We start from the raw sequence: 20,619 nt of genomic DNA on the forward strand, positions 1-20,619 counted from the left end.
GGTCGAGTCTCCCTGCGGCACAGTGGGAAGCGGGCCTGGAGCACCACAGGAAGTGCTCGGGGGCTGTCCTGTCCGGCTGACTTACCGCTTTGGGTTATTAGGACACATAAATACTCTGGAAGGAAGAGTTAGTGTTCTGACCACAGGCAGCGGGTCGCTGTGTTGGTCGGGGTGGAAGGCGCAGAACAGGGCTCAGCCTGGATGATTAAATCATCGCTCCCACAAGGTACTTTAAAAATGCAGTGTTCCAAAGTGTGCCGTCTCCCAGTAGCTGGTCAGGAGACAGACAGTGCTGTCGCTGCAGTGAGAGAATAAACGTCATGTCCTAGCCCTGCCTTCTTCATCTCTTTTGCTTCAGGTTTAAGACACTGATGACCAATAAATCAGAACAAGATGGGGACAGCAGCAAAACCATTGAGATCAGCGATATGAAGTACCACATTTTCCAGGTGAGTGGGCCCGTGCTGTGCTGTTCTGGGGATGCCCCTGCCCCACCCCAGCTGCCCTCGGCCTTGTCCCCCTGGGGTCAGGGCAGCCATGACTTGGTCCTGATCTTCCGCTCCATCCCCAGTGGCCTCTGTGCTTTGCCACCAGTGGTCAGTGTCTGAGTCAAAGGTGGCAAGCCTATGGCCTGGGCGCCGCAGCAGGCTGACTGTATCACTGAAGGCTCTAGAAGGCTCCCCATCACTGCTCTGGGCCTTGCCTGCGCCGAGGGAGCCCTTCCATGGCAGGTCACGCACTCTGAGCACCAGAGCAGGGCCCAGGTAGCCTGCAGGTGCCCCACATGCGCGGTGGGCACTCGTGTCTTGAGCATCACCCAGAGCTTGCTGCACACGCAGGCCCCAGGCCTCCTGCATCAGAGCCTTCATGGGCTGCCTAGGGGCTGGTCATACAGGTCACGCTCAGAGCTCCTTGGCTCTAAGCTTTGCAGGACATGGGACATTACATAATGGGAACTCCAGACAGGGCAGGTGCAAGCAAGGCCTGGAGGAGCAGCCCTAGCTAAGAGCTCCTCTCCGCAAAGTGGCAACTTCAGGTCTCCAGACTTGGGGACAGAGGTCAGGGCTGACATCCAGGGTCTTTCCTTGCCCAGGATGGGTTGTGCGCTAATAGTAGAAGTCACAGAATCCACGCCTCATGGAAGCAGAGGAAGCCACCATTTAAAACGACTGATTTCCTCATTTGCCCTTGAGTTGCTTATGGAGTACTCAGCCATTCGTGGGTACCGAGACGGCAGTTAACGGCGCAGGCCTGCCCTCAGTGAGACAGCCGTGTGACACACAGAGACAGCTATAGGGGAAGCACGGGGGCTCTGGAGGTGCAGGAAAGACACATCTCCTTCAAACACGGGGACATGAGGGGCACTTCTTGGAGCAGCAACAGCCGGGGGAGGTTGGAAGGAGCTCCAGGTAGAAGGGAGAGCAAGCACAGAGACCACGCATGTTCCAGACAGAAGCAGAAGTGAGTCGGAAGCTGCTCTAAGGATCCACAGCATGAAGGGCCTGGGACACAGGAAGCTCCAAAAGGCCTTCCACAGCGGAAGTGTCAGCACTGATGCTGTCTTAGGCATGCTTCCGAGTGCTCTGCCTGCTCTTCACTGAAGCCCCTAAGGGAGACAGGTATATTATCCCCTCAGGGTAGACAAGGACTCAGAGGTCAACACAGTTGGGAAGCAGGGAGCCAGGCTTCAAAGCCAGAATGTGTGCGCCCATCACATCTGCATTTAGAAAGGTGAGGAAGGGATTGAAGCGGCCTGGACTACTTCTCAGGGGACCAGTCAGGAGCTGCTGAGAAGTCCAACTGGGTCACGCAGGTGACCTGGCCTGGGCATTGGCAGTAGGATATGCAGGGAGGCCCCCAGCTCTGGCAAAAGAATGAGGATGTCTCCCCGTCCTTCTTTCTCATCCCTTGGGTCCAAACTTGCTGGGGAAGGCAGCTTTAGAAACTTGTCTGGCCAAGAAGCACAAAGTCCAGGTGAGTTGGAGCATGAGGTGGACTCGTGGTCAGAGCCAGGAGGCAGGTCTCAGCACACAACAGGCATTGGTGGACACATGTGGGCGGGTGACACGGCAAGTCTGCTCACCTGCGTAGCAGCCAGTGACCTCTTAGGGTTGGTGGGAGCGTAAATGGGGACAACAGGTCTGACAACCGTGACACACATGGGCCTTGGAAATGTTCAGCTGGCCCTTCCCTGAGTTCTGGCCCAGAGCACTGTGGGTCAGCACTCTGGTGCTCTGTATAGCTGTCATCTCAGATGGGTCCTTGGACCTCCCGCTCCTGATTCCTGGGCTCCCTTGGACAGGTTAGCATCAAGCCATCAGTCCAGGTCAGGGTTCCCTACAGAAGCTGGGAAGAAGGAAATAGAGGCCCAAGGAGCTCGAAGCTGTGCTGTCAGATAGAAAGATAATGTGAGTCACAAGTTGTCATTCAAAATTTCCTAGTGGTCACATCTAAAATTTAAAAAGGCAAAATTTTAATGTACTTAAGCCAACGTAGCCAAAACATTACCATTTCAACATGTAAGCAATATAAAGAGATCAGATATAAACTGGGCATGTTGGCACATGCCTGTAATCCCAGCACTCTTGGAGGGGTAGGCAGGAGGATCTCAAGTTCAAGCCCAGCGAGGGCAGCTTCACAGGATCCCGTCTCAGAAAAGGCTAGAAGGGCTGGGGATATAGCTCAGTGGCACAAGCACCTGCCTGGCAAGTGCAAGGTCCTGAGTTTGGTTCCTGGTACCAAAAGAAAGGCTGGGGATAGAGCTCGACACAAGCACACACGCACGCGCACAGGGCTCAGTCCCCAGTACCACACCTGCACACAAACAGGCAATATTTCACACTAAGTTTTTAGTCTTTATGGTATAACTGACACAGCACATCTTAACCCAAAAGCCACCTATGGCCAGCAGCTATCAATGTGGACAAACTCTAGTTCTCTCAGGGAGAGCCCAAAGGCCTCAGCATCCTGGTGACTCCCTCAGGCCAGGAGGAAGCTGCTGTCTGCCTGCGCTTAGTCTGCCTGTTGCCCTTCCTGTCATAGCCCCTCTAGCCCCACAGGCTACCCGCTTTGGAGAAGTGACTTGCCTCTGTCCCGAGCCATTAGGTTGTGCAAAATTAACCCACCTCTGCCGGTCCACCCAGGCCCTTCCCAAGGCCCCAGTGCCAGTTCTGCTCTGGTTTCTGAGCACTCAGATGCATCCACTCCCCACAGCTGTCTGGGCTTTGCCAGATCCAGCTTCCTAAATACAACAGGAAGCTGCCTTCCAGGCCAGAAGGGGAGCTGCGGGCTGCAGGATCCCTGGCCAGGCCCCTGCCAAAGGATCCTCCAAGATCTGACCCACCTGCCTGCCTACTCTAGTCCCAGCCCTGGGCAGCCAGGGTCTGTGCCTTTGCCCTGCTGGCACTGTAGCATGCTCTCACTCGGCACAATTATAAGAGGGCCCAGGCTCCAGCCAGGGATGCAGGAGGCCGTGGGAGCCTCGCTGCATTGGGATGAGCAGCAGCATCTCCTCTCCCCACCTTGGCTTCCTCCTAGACCCTCTGGTGCCTCTCGAGCCCGAGGGCCAGTCCCAACAGAGCCCGGCTGCACGGCTGGAGCCTTGTTTACTCCCAAGCCTGCCAGCAGCGTGTGGAGCTGTTGCTTTAGCCAGCCAGAGGGATTTGTTTTTCTCTTTCCAACTGGGAGCCTCCCCACGCTCCAGCGAGACGGCAGAGTGGGTAATTTAGATCTCAGTACAGCTCTCCTCCTGGGCCACCTCCTTTGGTATCCCAGGACCTCCCCCACCCCATTCCCAAGAGTCCCCGCATTTCTTCGAGGCACCCCAGCGAGCTCGGGGTCAGAGCCTGGGCTCTGCGCTTCCTTCCCCAGGGAGCAGATGTGCCAGGGGGTCGGGATGTGGCGGCCTGAGGGTAGTGGGTTAGACAGTGGTCCCTTCAGGTCTCTCCCTCCCGACTCCAGGCTCCATGGGTAAATTTAGACTAAAACCAGTGATCAGCATGTGCTAAGGGCGTCTGCCCTCCTGGGCTCATGGGCTGTGTGGGGACTGAAGGGAAACCAGAGTGGACGAGGAGAGGGGCTCAGGCTGGCACCTAGAGGTGGCGTTCTGCGGGAAACGGCATTTGAGAGGCAGCCTGGGCAGAGTGGAGGGACAGGGAGTTAGATGGAAGGCAGGCTGGCCCCAGGGGCGCAGCTGGAGCGGTCCTGTGGGGACTGGCATGGCGCTCACCAGGGCCTCTTCCCACCACAGCTGATGATGCAGTATCTGTACTACGGAGGAACCGAATCCATGGAGATCCCCACCGCTGACATCCTGGAGGTGAGGGACAGCGTCCCCCGCTTACCCTTCTCCCCTAGGCCTCCGCATGGCTCAGCCTCACTCTCAGAAACACAGCATGTGGAGGGGCGAGGAGAGGAAAATGGTTCTCTGCAGAGCCCGTCCTCTTCTCCCACAGCCGGGGCTCTTTGGAGACTGGGAGGGTGACTGACTCGGAGCCCAGCCTCCTGGCTTGTGCCCCTGGGTTAGAAAGGGTCAGGGATGGTTTGGCCAGGGAGGACCAGACAGTGGGCTTGCCTCCCCTCCCCTGGGCCAGAAGCCCGCTGCTCCCTGATGCCCGGGCCACGGGCCTGGCCGCGAGTACCCAAGCTCTGCTTTGCCCCCCGCCAGCTGCTGTCAGCTGCCAGCCTGTTCCAGCTGGATGCCCTGCAGAGGCACTGCGAGATCCTGTGCTCCCAGACCCTCAGCGTGGAGTGTGCCGTGAACACCTACAAATATGCCAAGGTGAGGGCCAGGCTGCCACCGTCTATCCCCGCCCTGCAACACCGGGCCGGGCTAGGAAATGCGGGGGGGCGGGCCATCAAAGAGCGGTAGAGGCTTGACAGGGAGGTAGCAACTCCTGCTGTGGCCCATGAGCCGTTCCAGCCCCGCCATCCCCAGGCTTCGGGAGCCAGACAAATCCACTCAGGTAGCCACGACTTTCTCCCCTCTTGCCCGTCTCAGCAAATGAGCGCATCGAGGCCGCCTCCCTCTGGAACACCTCTGTTCTGTGGCTTCCCTCCACCTCCGCTGTCCTCACCTTGCCACCCTCCTGCTGCCCCGGACAGTTGCGTCAGCCTGGCCTTCACCCTACAGTCCAGGCAGTTCCTTCCAAAGTGCCCACCTCACTTCCCCGCTGAGCCCTGTGAAGTCTGCCCACTGCTTGCAAATGAAGTAAAAGCTAATCCTTGTCCTACCTGGCGAGGCACCAGAGTGCCACCCACACGTCCCTCCCCTCCTCTCTGGACCACACCAGGGCAGCCTGTTCTCTCAGCTTGTCACCGCCCCAGGACTCCGACAGCCCTTTCCTTCTGTAAAGCGCTCTCCCGGAGCACTTCCTGTGCTGGAACCAGCCAGTGGTCCCCGGCCTCCCGTAGCCACCCTGTCCCTCGTCACACGGCCGGCTTTGATCTCCTTCACACCCACGATGCTATCAGCTCCTACCCTAGCTCGTCGGGTGGAGGGCATGGGTTTCCTGCCTCTCCCATACTGGAACTTTAGCACAGTCTCCATAAGGAGACTGTGACCTGAGCACCTCATGCCAGTACCTGGCCCAGAGCAGGCCCTCAGCTCACCAAACATCAGCGTGGTCCCAGAGCCCTCACCACAGGAGCACTCCCAGGCGCAGGCCCTGGGGGGATGCAGGCGCCCGCAGCGCGGTCCCTGCGCTCAGGAGGGGAGCTTCCGGCCCAGTGCCATTCAGGGCCTCACCCGGGTGACACAGGCAGAGGAAATGATGAGGACCCTGGACAAGACTTAGTAATACCTTGGTGGCACAGGTGGGACTTGAACCCAGAATAGGTCCCACCCCCGGGAGATGCTTATAGATGGAATTAAGATAAGCGGGAGGTGGCCTCAAGGTGCAGGCAGGGACCAGGGCCAGGGTGAGGCTTAGGCTGGGCCCTGGCTGGGGCTGGGGTTCTCAGTGGAGCCGACCGAGGCAGCTGCCTCAACCCTCCTCTCCCTGCCTGCAGATCCACAATGCCCCAGAACTGGCCCTGTTCTGTGAGGGCTTCTTCCTCAAGCACATGAAGGCCCTGTTGGAACAGGACGCCTTCCGGCAGCTCATCTACGGCCGCAGCAGCAAAGTACAGGGCCTGGACCCACTGCAGGACCTGCAGAGCACGCTGGCCGAGCGCGTACACTCGATCTACGTCACCTCCCGGGTGTGAGCGGCTGGCTGGAGCCCACGAGGTGGGGCCGCGTCCCTGGGGCTGTCTCCCTGCCCTGCCCAGACACCCGCCCAGCTGTGGATCTCTCCTCGGGTTGGCACCTGTGCCCGGAGCCCACCCTTCACCAGACAACCCGACCGTCTGCCCCACAGGAGCAGGAAGGGTTGTAGCCAAAGGGTGGCCTTCCTGTCTGTACCCCTCGTTTGCACCTTGAGGGCCACCCCACATTCCCTCGTGTGTCCTGTCCACTTCTGCTCCAAGCTCTCTCTACCCCCACCAGCTGGGGCTCCTTATGAATGTATCCTGTCTGAGCCCGGGCCCTGAAATGCAAGGCTGCCCACATCCCTGGACTTACCCTCCAGGAGCCTGTGCCTTTGAAAGGCTTGGTGTGGGCTGCCCCGACCCACTTGGTCTTCCTGTTTTCCATGGAGCCGGGGTCTGCAGTGGCCCTCCCTTCAGAACCGCTAACGCAGTCCCAGCTGATGGCCTCTGAGCCCAGGATGTGTGGGGCCCAGCGTAGGATCTCGGTGGCCTCGGCTTTGCTGCTGCTGTTAGGGGCCACGTGAAGGGGTGGGTTCCGGAACTGAGGCCTGGATCTAGGCCGCCTGTGTGGGCTCAGGCAGCCGCACCGACGCGTCCTGCCTGGCCCAGCCTCTCAAGTGAAGGGTTCCTCTAACGCAGGACCAGAGCGCGGGCACACTTCTCACTGGGAACTGTGGATCCTGCGCAAAGGACAGGGCCTTGGTGGAAGGGAAGGGCTGGGAGAGGAGGACCTCGGCCATGTCCTCCGGCCTGCGTAGGGACCAGACACTGGGGCAGCATCAAGGACAGCTTGCTCTGGGTGTAGCCTGGCTGCACCACGGGAACTATTTATTCATCAAAAGCCCTAGGCACTTCAGGTGTCACTTCTATCACCCTGAAAAGTCCCTGGGGCTTGCAATCTGGAAAATATTTTCAACTAGCTGCTTGAGCTGGATGTACAAAGAAATAGGAGTTATTTTATTGCTGTAATATTGTATGATACTGTAACTATATGTTAATGTCACTCATTGTAAATGTACCATGGTTTTATTAACAATAAACATCATTAACAAATGATCTTGGTCTCGGGGCTTTTTCGACGGGGTTGCTCCTAGTTCCAAGCTGGGGAGAGACCCAAGCTCGTTCGCTGCCACCCAGAGCTCCCCTCTGTCCACAAAGAGCCCCCTCCCCAAGCTGACCGGACCCGTCTGTCCCTCAGGGCTCAGGCAGGATCTGTCCCTTAAGTAGGGACGGGTCCCAGGACAGGAGCCAGGCTCAGGAGGGGGGCAGCTGCTGCAGGGGTTGCCCGACTGCGCCCCGGCCTTCCGTGGATGCATGGAAGCCTCTTGTGTGTCTGCAAAGCTGTGCTCAGCCCCACCCTGCAGGGCTTAGACCTTGGCTGGTGAAGATAATGTTCAGGCCCCAAGTTTTTCTAGAGCCTGTTGTAGGTTTTGGTGTAACTCCAGGCAGAAACTGAGGTTTTTAAAAATGCTGCACCCCAGGCCAAAAGAAAAATTCTAAGGTTACTGGGAATCTGACCTAGAGTGACTGTGGTTCAATAATATGCCAGGACTGAGCTGAGAGATGACAATGGCCTGTAGGAGCCAGTCCCAGGGAAGCCCCATTTCCCAGCTTTGCTGGGGTAGGAGCCAAGCAGGGCAGCTTCATGCCCAGCCTGGAGCCCTGGACCCTGTGGGTTCAGGGAGCCCTATATTGCCGTGTGGACTACAGCGCCCCCTGGGGGCTACGGGGAGGCAGCGCAGTGAGCAGCATCAGCTTTTACTGAGGCCCTGGGAACTAGGCAGAGCGAGTGTCCCTCCCCGGGGCTCAAAATGTACAGCGGCTACCCTTCAGGGGTCTGCAGGAGGGCCGTTCCAGCCTAGAAGGCAAGGGCTAGTCATGCTCTGACTCTAGGGCTTTCTTTACTCTTTGAAGGTTTTCTCTCTCTTCAAAGAGGTTGAAAGGGGGGACAGGGCACTTCTGCGCCTGTGGAGGGCAGGAATAAACCCTCAAACATTTAAAATAATTAGAAGGGCTGAAGATGCACAGAACAGTGTCAGAACACTTGCCTAGCATCTGTGAGGCTCTGGGTTCCCCATTGAGCAAAAATAAATAAAATTAGGAAAAAAAGTCGGACAGCCTTCCCAGGAGCTGGGACTGTAATGTCAGTGGGGATGTGTGACCACTTACCCCAGGAGCCAGACCGACGCCTGATTCGGGGCCACTACTCAGGGCCCTCGGGGCCACTTCTCCTCAGCTGCCAGCCCCGAGCACGAGCAGCCAGGCTGGGGAGAGCAGAGCTGACTTCTCACAAGCCGATGGGCGACCAGGGCTGAAGGCGGAGCTCCCTGCCGCACCCAGAAGCACCAAGGCACCGTCTACCCACGGGTGCAGCCTCTGCCTCCAACCCTGGGCCACCACAGCCAACCCCAAGTCCGCCTTCCTCCCAGGCTGCCAGGCCTCGGACACTCCTCCTCCTGATGTTTCGCTTCCCTTCCTGTCCTCGGCCTGCTTCCCTTTCCACCCAGTGTCCCCTTGGCCAGACAGAGGAACCAATGCAGGGCCAGGAGGCCCAAGGCCTGCTGGCCCCTTCTCCCCTAGCTGAAGTGCTGCGCTCGAGCCCCAGGCCTCGGACCCCACCCCCGCCCCCACACTGGCTGCCAGGTTACAATGGCCTCACATGAGCCTGCATTTTTCCACGGTGACGGTCACTTATTCCCACCCCTCCTCCTCCTCCCCTGGCTTCAGCGGGGTCCCTTTGTGTCTCTTGGTCACTCCTGAGTCCTCAGGGACGGTGGGGACCAGATGAGCCCCACAGAAGCACTGCAGCAGGCTAGCGTCAGCCCCCTCCTGGCTGGAGGGGCACAGTTAGGCATTGCCTTTGTTCAGGCTTCTTCGGCCCCTTCTATCCCGGTGACAGCATTCAGAGCGGGCCTGTCTGAATTCATTTCACAAGTGACATCTCCCGAGACCGTTGAGCTGTACAGATGTCACTGTCTGGGGACCAGATGGTGAGGTCTAGGGAGGCATGCCCTCTCAGGTTTGAAGGAGAGCACACAGCGAGACACAGTGCAGAGACCCGTTAGGGACAGCGTTTTACCAAGGAAACAGCCAGGACTGCATTCGGCAGGTGGGACACTTGCTTCCTTTTTTTAGGCAGAGGGGACCACAGTCCCAGGAGAACAGAACGCCCAGTCCTGGGCCACGGAGCTGTTTCAGAGCCGGGCGGAGTGCACGCTCTGCGGTCCGTGTGGGGCTCTGCCCAGCTCAGGCTGGTTCGGGAACACAACCAGCCCTATTCAGTGGCCTCGGAGCTGGCAGTGGACAGAGCCCACACGCGGACTAATGGCACCTGCTGCCCGCCAGCCCGGTCCGGGCTCTTCCCATCTACCCCAGCCCTGCTCCCTACGGCCTGGAGGTGTGCCATCAGCACCACTCCTGGGGGGCAGCTCTGGACCCGGAGCACACGCAGAATGCAGGCCTATTTCTGCCGGCCCACTGACTGGGGCTGTAACCGAGCATCTGAGCGGACAGTTTACGGACAGTACATCTTTCTTAACAGTGCAGAGGCTGGAGAATCAGGTCAAGGGGCTGCATCTGTGACGGCCTTCTCGCTTCCAGGGAACCTGCAGAGTGCAAGGCAGGGCAGGCGTCACACGCCAGAGTCCACTCACCGTCCCAGCGGCTTTCGTGCCAGACCCACCCGGATGAACCCACTTACCGTGAGCAGATGAATCCTTTCCTGGAGGCAGCGCCTCCTGACTAAGTGACCACCTCTTCAGACCTCACGATGGGGACTGAATTTCAACACGAGTTTCAAACCACAGCAGTGCCCAAGTTCTCAGAGCGTCAGGGCTGAGCAGGGGTCAAAGCACTTCTAGGCACCTGGCCTCAGAGCCCCTGTGCCCCTGCTGCCCGGGGAAGAGGCAGTGGGCAGCCAGGGCTTGGACACTGAGCAAGGGCTTCCTCACCTGCGGGACCACACCCCCAAACAACTTCTGATCATCGTCTCCAACTACTCTCCCTCTAAGAAAATCAACCTCTGAAAGGCAGGCTCAGATACCCCCCGAGAAGATGAAAATTATTTTCCTGTTCCTCTCCACAAATTTCTGTGCAGACCCACTGGAGGGTCTGTGGCAGGAAGCGGCAGAGCCAGGAAGCACAGGCCCTGCCGCCCAGGTCCCGACAGAGGCGGCACAGCTGTTCTAGCGAGGGTCACAGAAGCTGAGCTCCCCGTCCTGTCCTTCCGCCATACTTCTGCCTGGAGAGCTGAGCAACAGTTCTATGTGGACTCAGCATGGACGCCATCAAACGCATGCACCAGGATGTGTGAAGTCACCAGGTGACTTCTGTCCCCGACAAACAGCGGACATTGAATGACACGGCAGGGCCGGGGAGAACAGATAGAGCCAACTGACTGCCAGCCACCGCACAAGCCCTTCACGGCGGCCACCGCGCCACTCGGTACCTGCCTCTTCTCCCGCAGCTCCTGGCTTGGGAAGCTCCAGCCACAACACACAGCCCCGGCCTTGATCCCAAACCCTCCACATGCTCTCCCTGCCAGCCAGGAAATAGCAACACGCAACTTCCACAGACGTGGATGTCATGACACCCACAGGCAGAGGGTCTTCTAGAAAGTTATTTATTAAAAATAGATTCGCTACCCCCCTCCTCACGCTGCCAGCGAAAGGCCCTTTCCCAATGTTCTTTCCCAACTGACAATGTAACAGCTTACAGACTCAGATGTATCTTACTTAAAATGAAGGGCTCAGGTTTTTCTGAGACACTGAGAGGGCAGCAGGCCTGCTGCAGCCAGAAGTGGAACAAAATGTAGCATTAGCCCACGCTAGTATACACAGGCGCCTGCCACACCTCTGGGTACACTAGAGCTCCTGCTGCTCCAAGTCAGGGCATTGGGCCAAGTCCATGATGAGCCCCAGCGGCCCAGCCAGAGCATCCCCAAAACACTGTGCACTTGGGCATGGGAAGAGACCACTGTGGGCATGGCTTCCGCAGGCATGGGAACCAGGCTAAAAAGCCAGCCCAAGGAGAAAGGGGAGCTTATTGGAAACGAGGGTCTGCACGGGAGTGCCAGAGCTCTGCCCAACCATCAAGCTCCGAGCAGAGCCCTCTGGGAGTGACTGCCTCCAGCCAGGCTGGACCCAGAGACAGCTCAGGGCACACTTCCGTGCTTGCTGGGGCCCTTGTTGCTCCTGACCGTCCAGGCTGCTGCCCAGGTCAGCCAGAGATGGTTCGGGCAGTCAGAGTGTCCCCTCACGGGCAGCCAGCAACACCCAAGTCTTTCTTCACTATTTCTTCCGCTTCAGTTTCATATCTTTTCTGTTCTTCACATCTCTGTTTTTCTTCAACTTCTTGCTCTGTTTGGGTTCTTGCTTGGTTTCCGACTTCCTTTTCTTGTCACTGGAGGAAGAAACAGCAGGCGTAAGGGGAGAGTGACACAGCACAGAGCTCAGGCTGCTTGGCTGGAGCTCACTTTGCTTTGCTTTGTCGGAAGGACAGGGGCCTTCGCCGTCTGCCGCCGATGCAAGAATACCCAGTTACATTCTCTGCAAACCCACCAGGGTGGCAGGCATCATGCCGGGGCCAGGGACACGCCGCCCAGGCCCAGCGCCAGCTCTCGCCGAGCCGAGCCTGGAGGAACAAGTCTATCTTTCCACCTAAAACCTGGGTTCTCTAGAGAGCGCCGCAAACACAGGCCTCCAGAAACATCTAGGGTGTCACAAGAGAGGCCGCCTGCTGTACTTTCTAATGTGCTATTTTCTTTAAATGAGCAGAAGAAAACCTAAAGGAACCCAAGCCACTCGGGTTTCACTGTGCGACTGAACGCAGGATGCCTCACTGGCAGGCTGCAGCTGAGACTGTCCACCAAGTGGCCACCTTCCAGTGAGGAGCCCTTAGTGATGAGAGATCATCTTCCCATGGAACAAATACTTCCTATACAGGCAGTGTGCGGTTCACCCTAGGGACAGCCTGATATGAACTACATCTCAGGACTGCAAAAAGAGTGAAAGAAAAGCAAGGCCCCAAAGACTACGCAATGGTGGGTTATTTAGCATTTCACCTCAAAGAGTGCTAACTACTGATGTACTCTGAGCCCCAAGGCGCGTGAAACCACCCCCACCCGGGTTGATGCAAGAGGCTCAGTGCCAGCCGTGAAGGCCTAAAGAACAGCAGAAATAATGCCAGGTGCGGTGATGCATGACTCAGCATTCAGAAGGCTGAGGCAGGAGGATCGTTGCGAGTTCTAGACCAGGCTGGGCTACAAAGTGAGCTCAAGGCCAGCCTGAACTGCATAGCGAGACCCTCTCTCAAAAAGACAAAAAAAAAAAAAAAGCAAAAAGAACAGCAGAATGCTTTTTAATTTGTAATACAGGAATAGCAATAGGTATGGCCCACAAAAACAAAGGGTCTCGGGCTTTTAGGATATAAATGAACGCTGAGAGCAGAGTGCTGAGAACAGCTGGCTGACGGAGCACACGACTCCGCAGCTGACAGAGCTGGTCCAGACTGCAGCTGTCCTCCTCCAGCTGTGCTTCCCAGAAAGCACCTCACCCGAGAGGCCGCTGTTTCATCACCTGTATGCAGCGCGGGTGGGAAAGGCCCCGTGCTGCTGTGCCGAGGCTAAGGACACCAGGCCAGAGTGCCACCAGTCTCCGCTGGCAGTGGCACAGGGCTGTGGCCCAGGCCGTGCCCCTGGCCTGCAGATGGGCTACAAAGGTGGCACCAGAGCAGTCTCAAAGGGAAGAGTGAGCCGGGGCTTCTCTCTCGAGGTGTCGGTGCCCCCGCCCTCCCCCGCTCCGGCCCCACGCGTTTCCCAGGGACAGCGGCGGAGTGGCAGAGGCAGCAGGCCCACAGACTGAGCATCCTTTTCAGGCTGACGCTCACCTTTTCAGGCTGACGATCGACGCATTCTGCCCGGCTTTGCTCAGAACTTCATTCCACTCGTCGTCATCCCCTCGGATGACATATCTACACAAAGAGGGGAAATAGCAAGGCGTGCTCAAGAGAAGGGACCTGCTTAAAGGAAAACATGACAGGGACAACAGGCCTATCAGATACGTCTAGCCATAAAAGCCAGGTTGAGCTGTGTCCGGTCTGAAAAACAGAGAGAAGGGGACGGACAGGCACCCAGGCCCCCCTTAGCTCAGCTCCCTGAGACAGCAGCGTCACAGGGCCAGGGTGGCCAGGCCTGCAGCAGGGGCCACGGAGGACAGTCCCACTGGACTCTCACTCACTGTCACTGCCTCCCACAGCCGCCTCCTCACTCCCACCTCCAGGCAGGCACCCACCGGCCCCTTTTGCATCTCACAGTCCTGGCACTTCAAGGGGTTGGTACTGCAAAGCTGAGGGCAGAAACTACTGCTCGATACCCTGCACAGACTCCTGACCATCTCCCCCTCGTGTGACCAACCACCAGCGTCACTAGGATGCGGGCACAGACGACAGGCCACAGGCTCGCAGACCTCTACAGGTATTATGAAAGCCTGGCTGCGCCAGCACTGTCAGACTTGGCAGCCCTTGGGGCTGGGAACAGGTGACACCACAGTTAAAGCCCGAAAGGGAGAGGAGGCCTAGGACACAGCGGACTCTCGAGCAGAGGACTTTAGTTTCAGGCAAACAAATCCACATGCGAAAGCCAAATATAAAGAAGGGACCATGAAAAGTGAACGCCTGGCCAGGCACCATGCCCCATGCCTGGAATCCCAGCACTCTAGGAAGCTGAGGCAGGAGGATCGAAAGTTCAAGCTTAGGCAATTTAGTGAGACCCTATGTCAAAATAAAGAAGTTTTTTGATCAGGCTGGAGATGTAGCTCAGTGTGAAGGCCCTGGGACCAACCCCAAGTCCTGGAAACAAAAAAAAATGTGAACATGCATGTGATCTGCAAGCCCATTCCCACGGACTCCCAGGGTATGAGGCGGAACCCTGGGATCCAGAAAGCTCAATCCAGGCACACCAGTCCCCTGAAATTTCAGTCAGCGAGGAGGCATCAGTCCTGACGCTGCCTCTGAAACAGCTTCCAGGACACCTGGGCCGTGAGTCAGAATAAACCCACAGGCAGACCTGGGCCCCACGCTGAGGTGGGGGGGACGGGGGCTGGCTCCGCTCCAGCAGGAGGGGCCCTTACTGCGAGAGGTCCATGTCCTTCAGCTTCCCCACTTCCTTCTTGTGTTTCTCCTGGAACTCCTTTGCTGCTTCATCCTGTGGCCCAGGACCAAAGAGAGCAGCAGGTCAGTGCCAAGGAGCCGAAACACCGGCAAAGCGAAGGCAGGGAGGCCCAGCAAGACAAGGAGGAAAGAGCGCCTCCCCTCCGTGCAGCCTCACAGCCACTGCGGGCAGCTCCGAGGATTTTAATGGATACACATACATAAAACAACGCAGGCGGGCAGCTGAAAGGACAAACAAAATCCTCACACCGCAGTGCTGAGTTCTTGCGCTCATGCACACGCACCGACAGGCACAACTCTATGCCCCTGTGCGCTGACACCCACAGGTCGGGGCCTCAGGAAGGGACATACCAGGTCGTCACTCAGGGTCTTCATCGCGGGCTCCATGACCACATCCTTCACAGCCACCATCTGCTCCTCGATGGCCTTTTCCTGAACATCACTGAACAGCTACAAACGACACCATGGAGAAGGTGGTGAAGGACCGGAGGAATCCCTCGTGCATTACCCTGACGTCTAGTATTTCTGTTCTGTTTTGTGTTTTTGAGACAGGGCCTCTCCCAGTAGTGCAGACTGGCCTCAAATTCACGCTCTCTCTGCCTCAGCCTCCCGAATGCTGGAATTACAGGTGCGCACCCTAGCGCAGCTGGCACCTGGTGTCCTGAAGTGTGCACTGCCAAATGCCCAGCGATCACTCTGCAGCACAGGAGCACAGTCACAGCAAGAGCATAAAAACACAGACCGACAGGTACCAAGTTCCCAACAGGAAACCCCTGGGAGAGAACCCAGAATCGTAGACACAGCTGACGTCCCCAATCTCGCTGTGTACGTGTGGGAAGCTGCAGCAAACAGCCAAATGGGAACACTAGACAGGGGTGGGCGGGCTGCAGGAGTGGAAAGAGACCAAACCCCACCGCAGGGCCCAGGTTACCTTCACAACCTTGCGGATGATCCGGTTGAAAAGTCCCATCAACTGGCCTGCGGGCAGCTCAATCTCCTTTTCCAGCTGGTCCACAGACTTGTGCTGCAGGCCGATCCCCAAGAGAAGAGCCTGGGGGATGGAAAACTGGCTGGAAAGACCTTCACGACAATCACCCTGAGATCCAGACCTACCCTTCCAACCAAAGCAAGGCGGTAGAACTGATGGACCAGCACTGTTTTATTCTGGCATATTCTCGTTCATCCTGTTACTGACCCCCAAGAGACACTGCCCCTGTCCCAGAAATCCCTGGTCTAACTTTTACTATCCTGACAAACTCCTGCTTTAAAACTGCACTCCAAATCTGGGGTGCCCTGGGCTGCTTGGGCAGAGTTAGATATCAAGACAGCACAGCGGGTTCTAAAGAATATGGGCTCAAAGTGCAGCTGTCCACCAACTCCACAGCTGGGCACACGTCCTCAGGGCTGCAGAATGAGATCAGCACCCATGAGAGCGGTGAGGAATTGAAGTGCAGAGCTACGTCCAAGGGCGCCACCCAACACCCAGCACGTACACAGCCTCCCTTCCCTCCCTCCACACCAGCACCCGTAACCCACCGACTGGGCAGCAGACAGGGCCAGGTCCCCCAGCTGGTTCAGGAAATACAAGCGGGAGATGGCTGGGATCAGGTCCATGATGAGGTGATAGTCGACCATGTTCCGTGAGTACATCTCCAGCCGCTTCAGGTCGTAGGGCAGGAAGAGTACCTCCAGCTCCCCCCGGCCCAGGACTACACAAGTGACAAGAGCCAGAGGGGTCAGATGGGATTCGTGAGACAGCACCCAACACGCAGGAGCCGTGTGAAAGTGTCCGCACAGACCCCACACAAGGCGGCTGCCCCCGCTGCCACGCCAGGATCAAGGACAGCTGGCATCCCCATGCCAACACGATGGGGCAAGGAAAGGCTTCCTGTGCCAGAGGGCCATGACCCCAACTTTCCCACACTGTCACTGCTCCCTACAATTCCACTTCACAGCGCGCCTGCCTGCCCAGCTGTTCTATCACAATGTAACTGGCAAAGAAAAGCATGTGTCTATACGAATATGAAGATATGTGCACAGATAAATGTAACCGGCATGAGCAAAAAACTGCTCCCGCAGAACCAACCTATTATGTGCACTTTACACGCTGACCACAGGAGGCTGGCAGCACATTCATACTACAACTTCACCAGTGCGGAAACTGAGCCCAAGACAGGTAGTTCCCTCGATCCGAGGATTTAGCTCGGGCTCCGAAGCCTACTGCTGTGCAGCATCTCTGACTCCAAGTCACCTCCCAGAGCCTGCCCTGACACAGAAGGAGCATGTGCGCACAGGGCACAGCTGGGGAGCTGAGACTGGGAAGTGGGGGCGGTGGGGAGACTGAGCATCGGAACCAGGCCCTCAGCTCCCGGGCAAGCGCTCTGCCTGGGGCAAATGCCGCTCCCAACCTGCCACCTCTGCCTGGCCCACTCACCCGGCTGCGCTGGCTTCCCCACGTTCCTGTTCTGAATGAGGTTCAGGGCCACGGGAGGAGAGAAGCTGCTGAACTGGTAGGAGAGCAAGGCCAGGAACCGCCTCCGGAAATCTGCGGGACACAGCGGGCAGAGCTGGTGACCGGAGACTCAGCTGGCCGCACCGCGGCCCCCGTCCGCTCCACGTGCACTCACCTTTCCAAAAGGCCTCGAGCCAGGCCGCCCGCTCAGCCTCGTCCTCGTCTGCCAGCGTCTTCAGCATGATACACGAGTGCTCTCCGGTGAGGTCATTCTGGGGGGACACACATTCCCACCTGCCACCAAGAGCCCCCCTCCAGGACAACGCAGCATGCAGACGGGGCAGGTCGCGGTGCTTCTGCGCCCTCCCCTCGTCCTGTCCCCACAGCAGGCCTTTGCCTTCCCGTTCCTACAGCGTCCACCCCGTCCACACTTAAGGGCTTTCGAGCTCAATGTGCATACAACCTCCTAAGAGCTGCCACGGACATGAGCCTGCCTAGCTGCTGTTCTGACGCTTGCCCCGGACCCACAGAAGAGGGCCACGTGCTCCTTTCAGGCAGCCTCTGAAGTCCAGTGAGGTCACAGAGCTCACCTCCACATAATCCAGCAGCACAGCAAAGAGCCCAGGGCCAATCGGCCAGCATGCAAAGCACAGGCTATGCTAGGTGCTAAACCAACCAGGAGACCTCAGGTTTTAAAATGTTTTACTGCATAACAACAAAACATAAAAATACCCACCAGCCTGAAGAGCACTCATGGAGCTAAATGCTGGCACTAAGTCAGGTGCGCAATGCGTGGCACAAGGCCGCAGTACACACCGCAGTCTACCTGCAGGGCTGGCACCAGTCTCTGGCCCTGATGGGGACCCCACCCCGCTCTGTGCTGCACCTCCCAGTACACAAGCGGCCAAAACGCAATGCTCTTCCCCAGTACCTTTCTGCTTCATTCATTTCTGAGACAAGCTCTTGCTATGTAGTTGGAGTTGAATTCACTTTGTAGCCCAGGTTTGCCTCACACTCAAGGTGATCCTCCTGCCTCAGCCTCCCATGTACTAGGGTAACAGGTATGCAGCACCATTCCTGTCTCCCCAGTCCCTCTTTAAATTCTCCAGTGGACAAACAACAGGAGCCTGGGATACTGGCCTTGCACCCTCCAAAATACACTCCCCTCCAGCGGATAGCCTCCCTTCACTAGGGAAGCGGAAGCCGCCAGAACATCTTCACCCCCTACTGCTGACTGGAGCTCGTGCACCCCGTTCTTGGCCTTCCATCTTGTTGCAAGGGATGCGGCAGCTACTCCCCCAAATCCTGGCTCCCAACTCTTCCCCTCCTGAAGAATCTCCCACCTGACCAACCCTCCTACACACTCCCCTCTGTCCACCCGCCTCGGTGCCCTGTTTCCTTCCGCTCTGGGGAAAGGGTCTGTTCCTGCTCTGTTTCATCTCCCACCACCTCCAGCAGGTGGAAAGCTCCACCCCACTCACCCCCAGGGTTGGCAAACCGTCCGGGCAGCTCTCTGCTCCCCTCTTCACTCTCTCAACAGCAACCGACTCCCGCTTCATTGCCTTTGGTTTCCGCAGTGCTGGCGGTGGAGCCCAGGGCTTTCGGCATGCTAGGCAAGCGCTCTACACCCAGCCCGACGCCTTGCCATGTTTTCTCACCCTGACTGCTGCCACAGCACTCCCGACTTTCTCCCACACCACCTCCGTCTCCCAAGCTGCCTTCCTCCTCATTCCTGCACCCCTGAGAGCCCAGACTCGCCCTCTTCTACTTTCAACAGCTCCAAGCACTTATCTATTCACTAAAGGGCATAAAACTGCATATTTACTGTATAGTAGGTGCCACGCTACCTGCTAGGAATACAGTAACGAACAAAACAGACCAAAACTCCTTGTGCCCGTGGAGTGTATCCTAGTACGAATATGCTGATGAACCCCCCCATCTATCTGCAGCCTCACCACTTCCTTCCCGTGACCCCTGCAGCCAGCTGGCTCAGGTCCTGGTGTAGTTTGAAGGTTGTCCCTTAGACCCTTCCCCCTCATTATGCTGTAACTGGCTTGGTTTCTTCGCAGCACCTCTCACTCTGAAGACAGCTCCGTGTTCGGCTCTTTGCTGTTTTGACTCATTAGAAAATAGGCTTTGTTGCCTGTCTTACTCACCACCCGATTCTCTGCGGGTGCGAAGTATCTAAGTGAAGAGTCACTCACTCTCTCACCTTCCCTCAATAACCTGCTGTGGCACGTCACAGCCAACAGTGACGTCCCTCCCTCAGACGCTCATTTGTAGCCTGAGTCTGCTCAGCTGGCCTCATCCGAAAACCAGTTTTCCTTACTTTTACAGATTCAGGCAGCCTCTAGCCTGCAGGATTTGGCAATCCGATGAACGCATCTCTGTGTACTTTTGCAACTTCACACTGACACACCAGGCTGCCTTGTGCAGCAAGGGACTCGACGCATGCTCTGAAGGCTTCCCTAGGAAAACTGCTGCTTCTGTGCTCTGGAGAGGAGCCTTCTACAGAGGCACAACGACAGCCGCTGGGGAAAAGCAGCAGGGAGATACCAGGGCTCTGTGCAAGGACAGACCTGCCACCACCCTCACCCGTCTCCGCCCGACGCCTCACTTACAGGAGTCTGTCTCAAATAGACAGGAACAAATCCAGCCCGTTTCCAGAACCTGCAAACAGACAAGGAGAGTAAGTTGCCTGGACCCTCCTCTGCAAGGTGGCTGAGATACAGGGGCACAGCATACAGACACCGGCCAGAGACAGCACTCAGAACTCTTCTTTTCCATGGCAAAGGGGGCGATGCCAGGAAAAGAGCGGGCACTTACTTAAGGAGCCTGGGGGTCAAGCCATAGGAAACACCCAGGTAATCCAGGCGCTCTGCAGGCCTCTCGTTCAATTTGAGGAGCAGGGGAGGCAGGTCCTTCCGGGGAGTGATGACCTCTTCCAACAAGCTGACAGCCTGGGGAGAGGCAGGGACAGTGACGAACAACCCTGCCGGCCCATACAAGGACTATGCTTGTCAAACAGAAGCTGGTTAAGTCAAGCAATCATCCCCAAACTTCTATGCACACGTGGAGCCGCACTGCTCACATTCGAACATGGAAAGGGGATGGATGGCTTAGCAATGCCCAACGTTCATCAAGGGACACAGGCAGGGTTCGGAAGACCAAGCTCTAGCCTTGCAAGGCGACAAACCCCTGTGGCTATCATTTTTAAAGCCCCTTCCCTGGCTCCCACATGGAAATACCATACAGATCAATACGTATGTGAAAAGCTGGTACAGCCATTAGCACCCATCACCCTTAGCTAGGAAAAGACAGAGCTTCCTGGAATCTGCGCTTAGTGCTAACAAAGACAGCACAGGCCAGGAGTCCTCAAACCTGACCGTGCATCAGGCACCTGGGGACAGAGCCAGCGCCTGGGTGGCCTCCTGAGTTTCTGGGCTCACAAGTTTCCCAGAAGGTACTGGCCTGAGGACCCCAGCTGTACGGTCAGTTGCACAGAACAGCTGCCTTCTCAAAAGGCAAGGAGCTCAGTCCCATGCCTAGTTCTCAGTGGAGCTCCTCAAGACCCACAGAACGATCCCCCCGAGACCCAGGACAGGCATTTGGCCGGCACATTCTCACCTCGCTACTTATGGTGCGTATTTCCTGTGACGCCTCAAGGACCTTTTCCTCCAGACACGGGAACCTGCCTTCATAGTACATCTGTAGCAGCTGCAGAGCTCGGCTGCCATAGCCCATCTGTGAGC

At 57.3% G+C, this 20,619-nt stretch overlaps 2 protein-coding genes across 3 annotated transcripts in view; one reads left to right on the plus strand and one right to left on the minus strand.

Annotated features, from left to right (window-relative positions):
- Abtb2 (ankyrin repeat and BTB (POZ) domain containing 2) overlaps nucleotides 1-7,305 on the plus strand; it is a 169,088-nt gene extending 161,783 nt beyond the window's left edge. Inside the window, exons 14-17 of the mRNA XM_005384147.2 lie at nucleotides 359-449; nucleotides 4,250-4,318; nucleotides 4,667-4,780; nucleotides 6,010-7,305. Coding sequence (XP_005384204.1) covers nucleotides 359-449; nucleotides 4,250-4,318; nucleotides 4,667-4,780; nucleotides 6,010-6,207 — 472 coding nt within the window. The 3' untranslated portion in view covers nucleotides 6,208-7,305. The remainder of the gene's footprint in view (nucleotides 1-358; nucleotides 450-4,249; nucleotides 4,319-4,666; nucleotides 4,781-6,009) is intronic.
- A 3,548-nt stretch (nucleotides 7,306-10,853) lies between these two features.
- Nat10 (N-acetyltransferase 10 (GCN5-related)) overlaps nucleotides 10,854-20,619 on the minus strand; it is a 36,675-nt gene continuing 26,909 nt past the window's right edge. For both annotated transcript variants that reach the window (XM_005384148.2, XM_013514110.1), the window contains exons 19-29: nucleotides 20,495-20,611; nucleotides 19,694-19,827; nucleotides 19,489-19,537; nucleotides 17,043-17,139; nucleotides 16,850-16,960; nucleotides 15,952-16,124; nucleotides 15,347-15,466; nucleotides 14,767-14,865; nucleotides 14,376-14,449; nucleotides 13,135-13,218; nucleotides 10,854-11,649 (exon numbers count right to left, since the gene is read on the minus strand). In XM_005384148.2, the coding sequence (XP_005384205.1) occupies nucleotides 11,538-11,649; nucleotides 13,135-13,218; nucleotides 14,376-14,449; nucleotides 14,767-14,865; nucleotides 15,347-15,466; nucleotides 15,952-16,124; nucleotides 16,850-16,960; nucleotides 17,043-17,139; nucleotides 19,489-19,537; nucleotides 19,694-19,827; nucleotides 20,495-20,611 (1,170 nt within the window). In that variant the 3' untranslated portion in view covers nucleotides 10,854-11,537. The remainder of the gene's footprint in view (nucleotides 11,650-13,134; nucleotides 13,219-14,375; nucleotides 14,450-14,766; nucleotides 14,866-15,346; nucleotides 15,467-15,951; nucleotides 16,125-16,849; nucleotides 16,961-17,042; nucleotides 17,140-19,488; nucleotides 19,538-19,693; nucleotides 19,828-20,494; nucleotides 20,612-20,619) is intronic.

This window comes from Chinchilla lanigera, unplaced genomic scaffold (assembly GCF_000276665.1).
Source record: "Chinchilla lanigera isolate Chin_1 unplaced genomic scaffold, ChiLan1.0 scaffold00021, whole genome shotgun sequence".
Taxonomy (NCBI): Eukaryota; Metazoa; Chordata; class Mammalia; order Rodentia; family Chinchillidae; genus Chinchilla; species Chinchilla lanigera.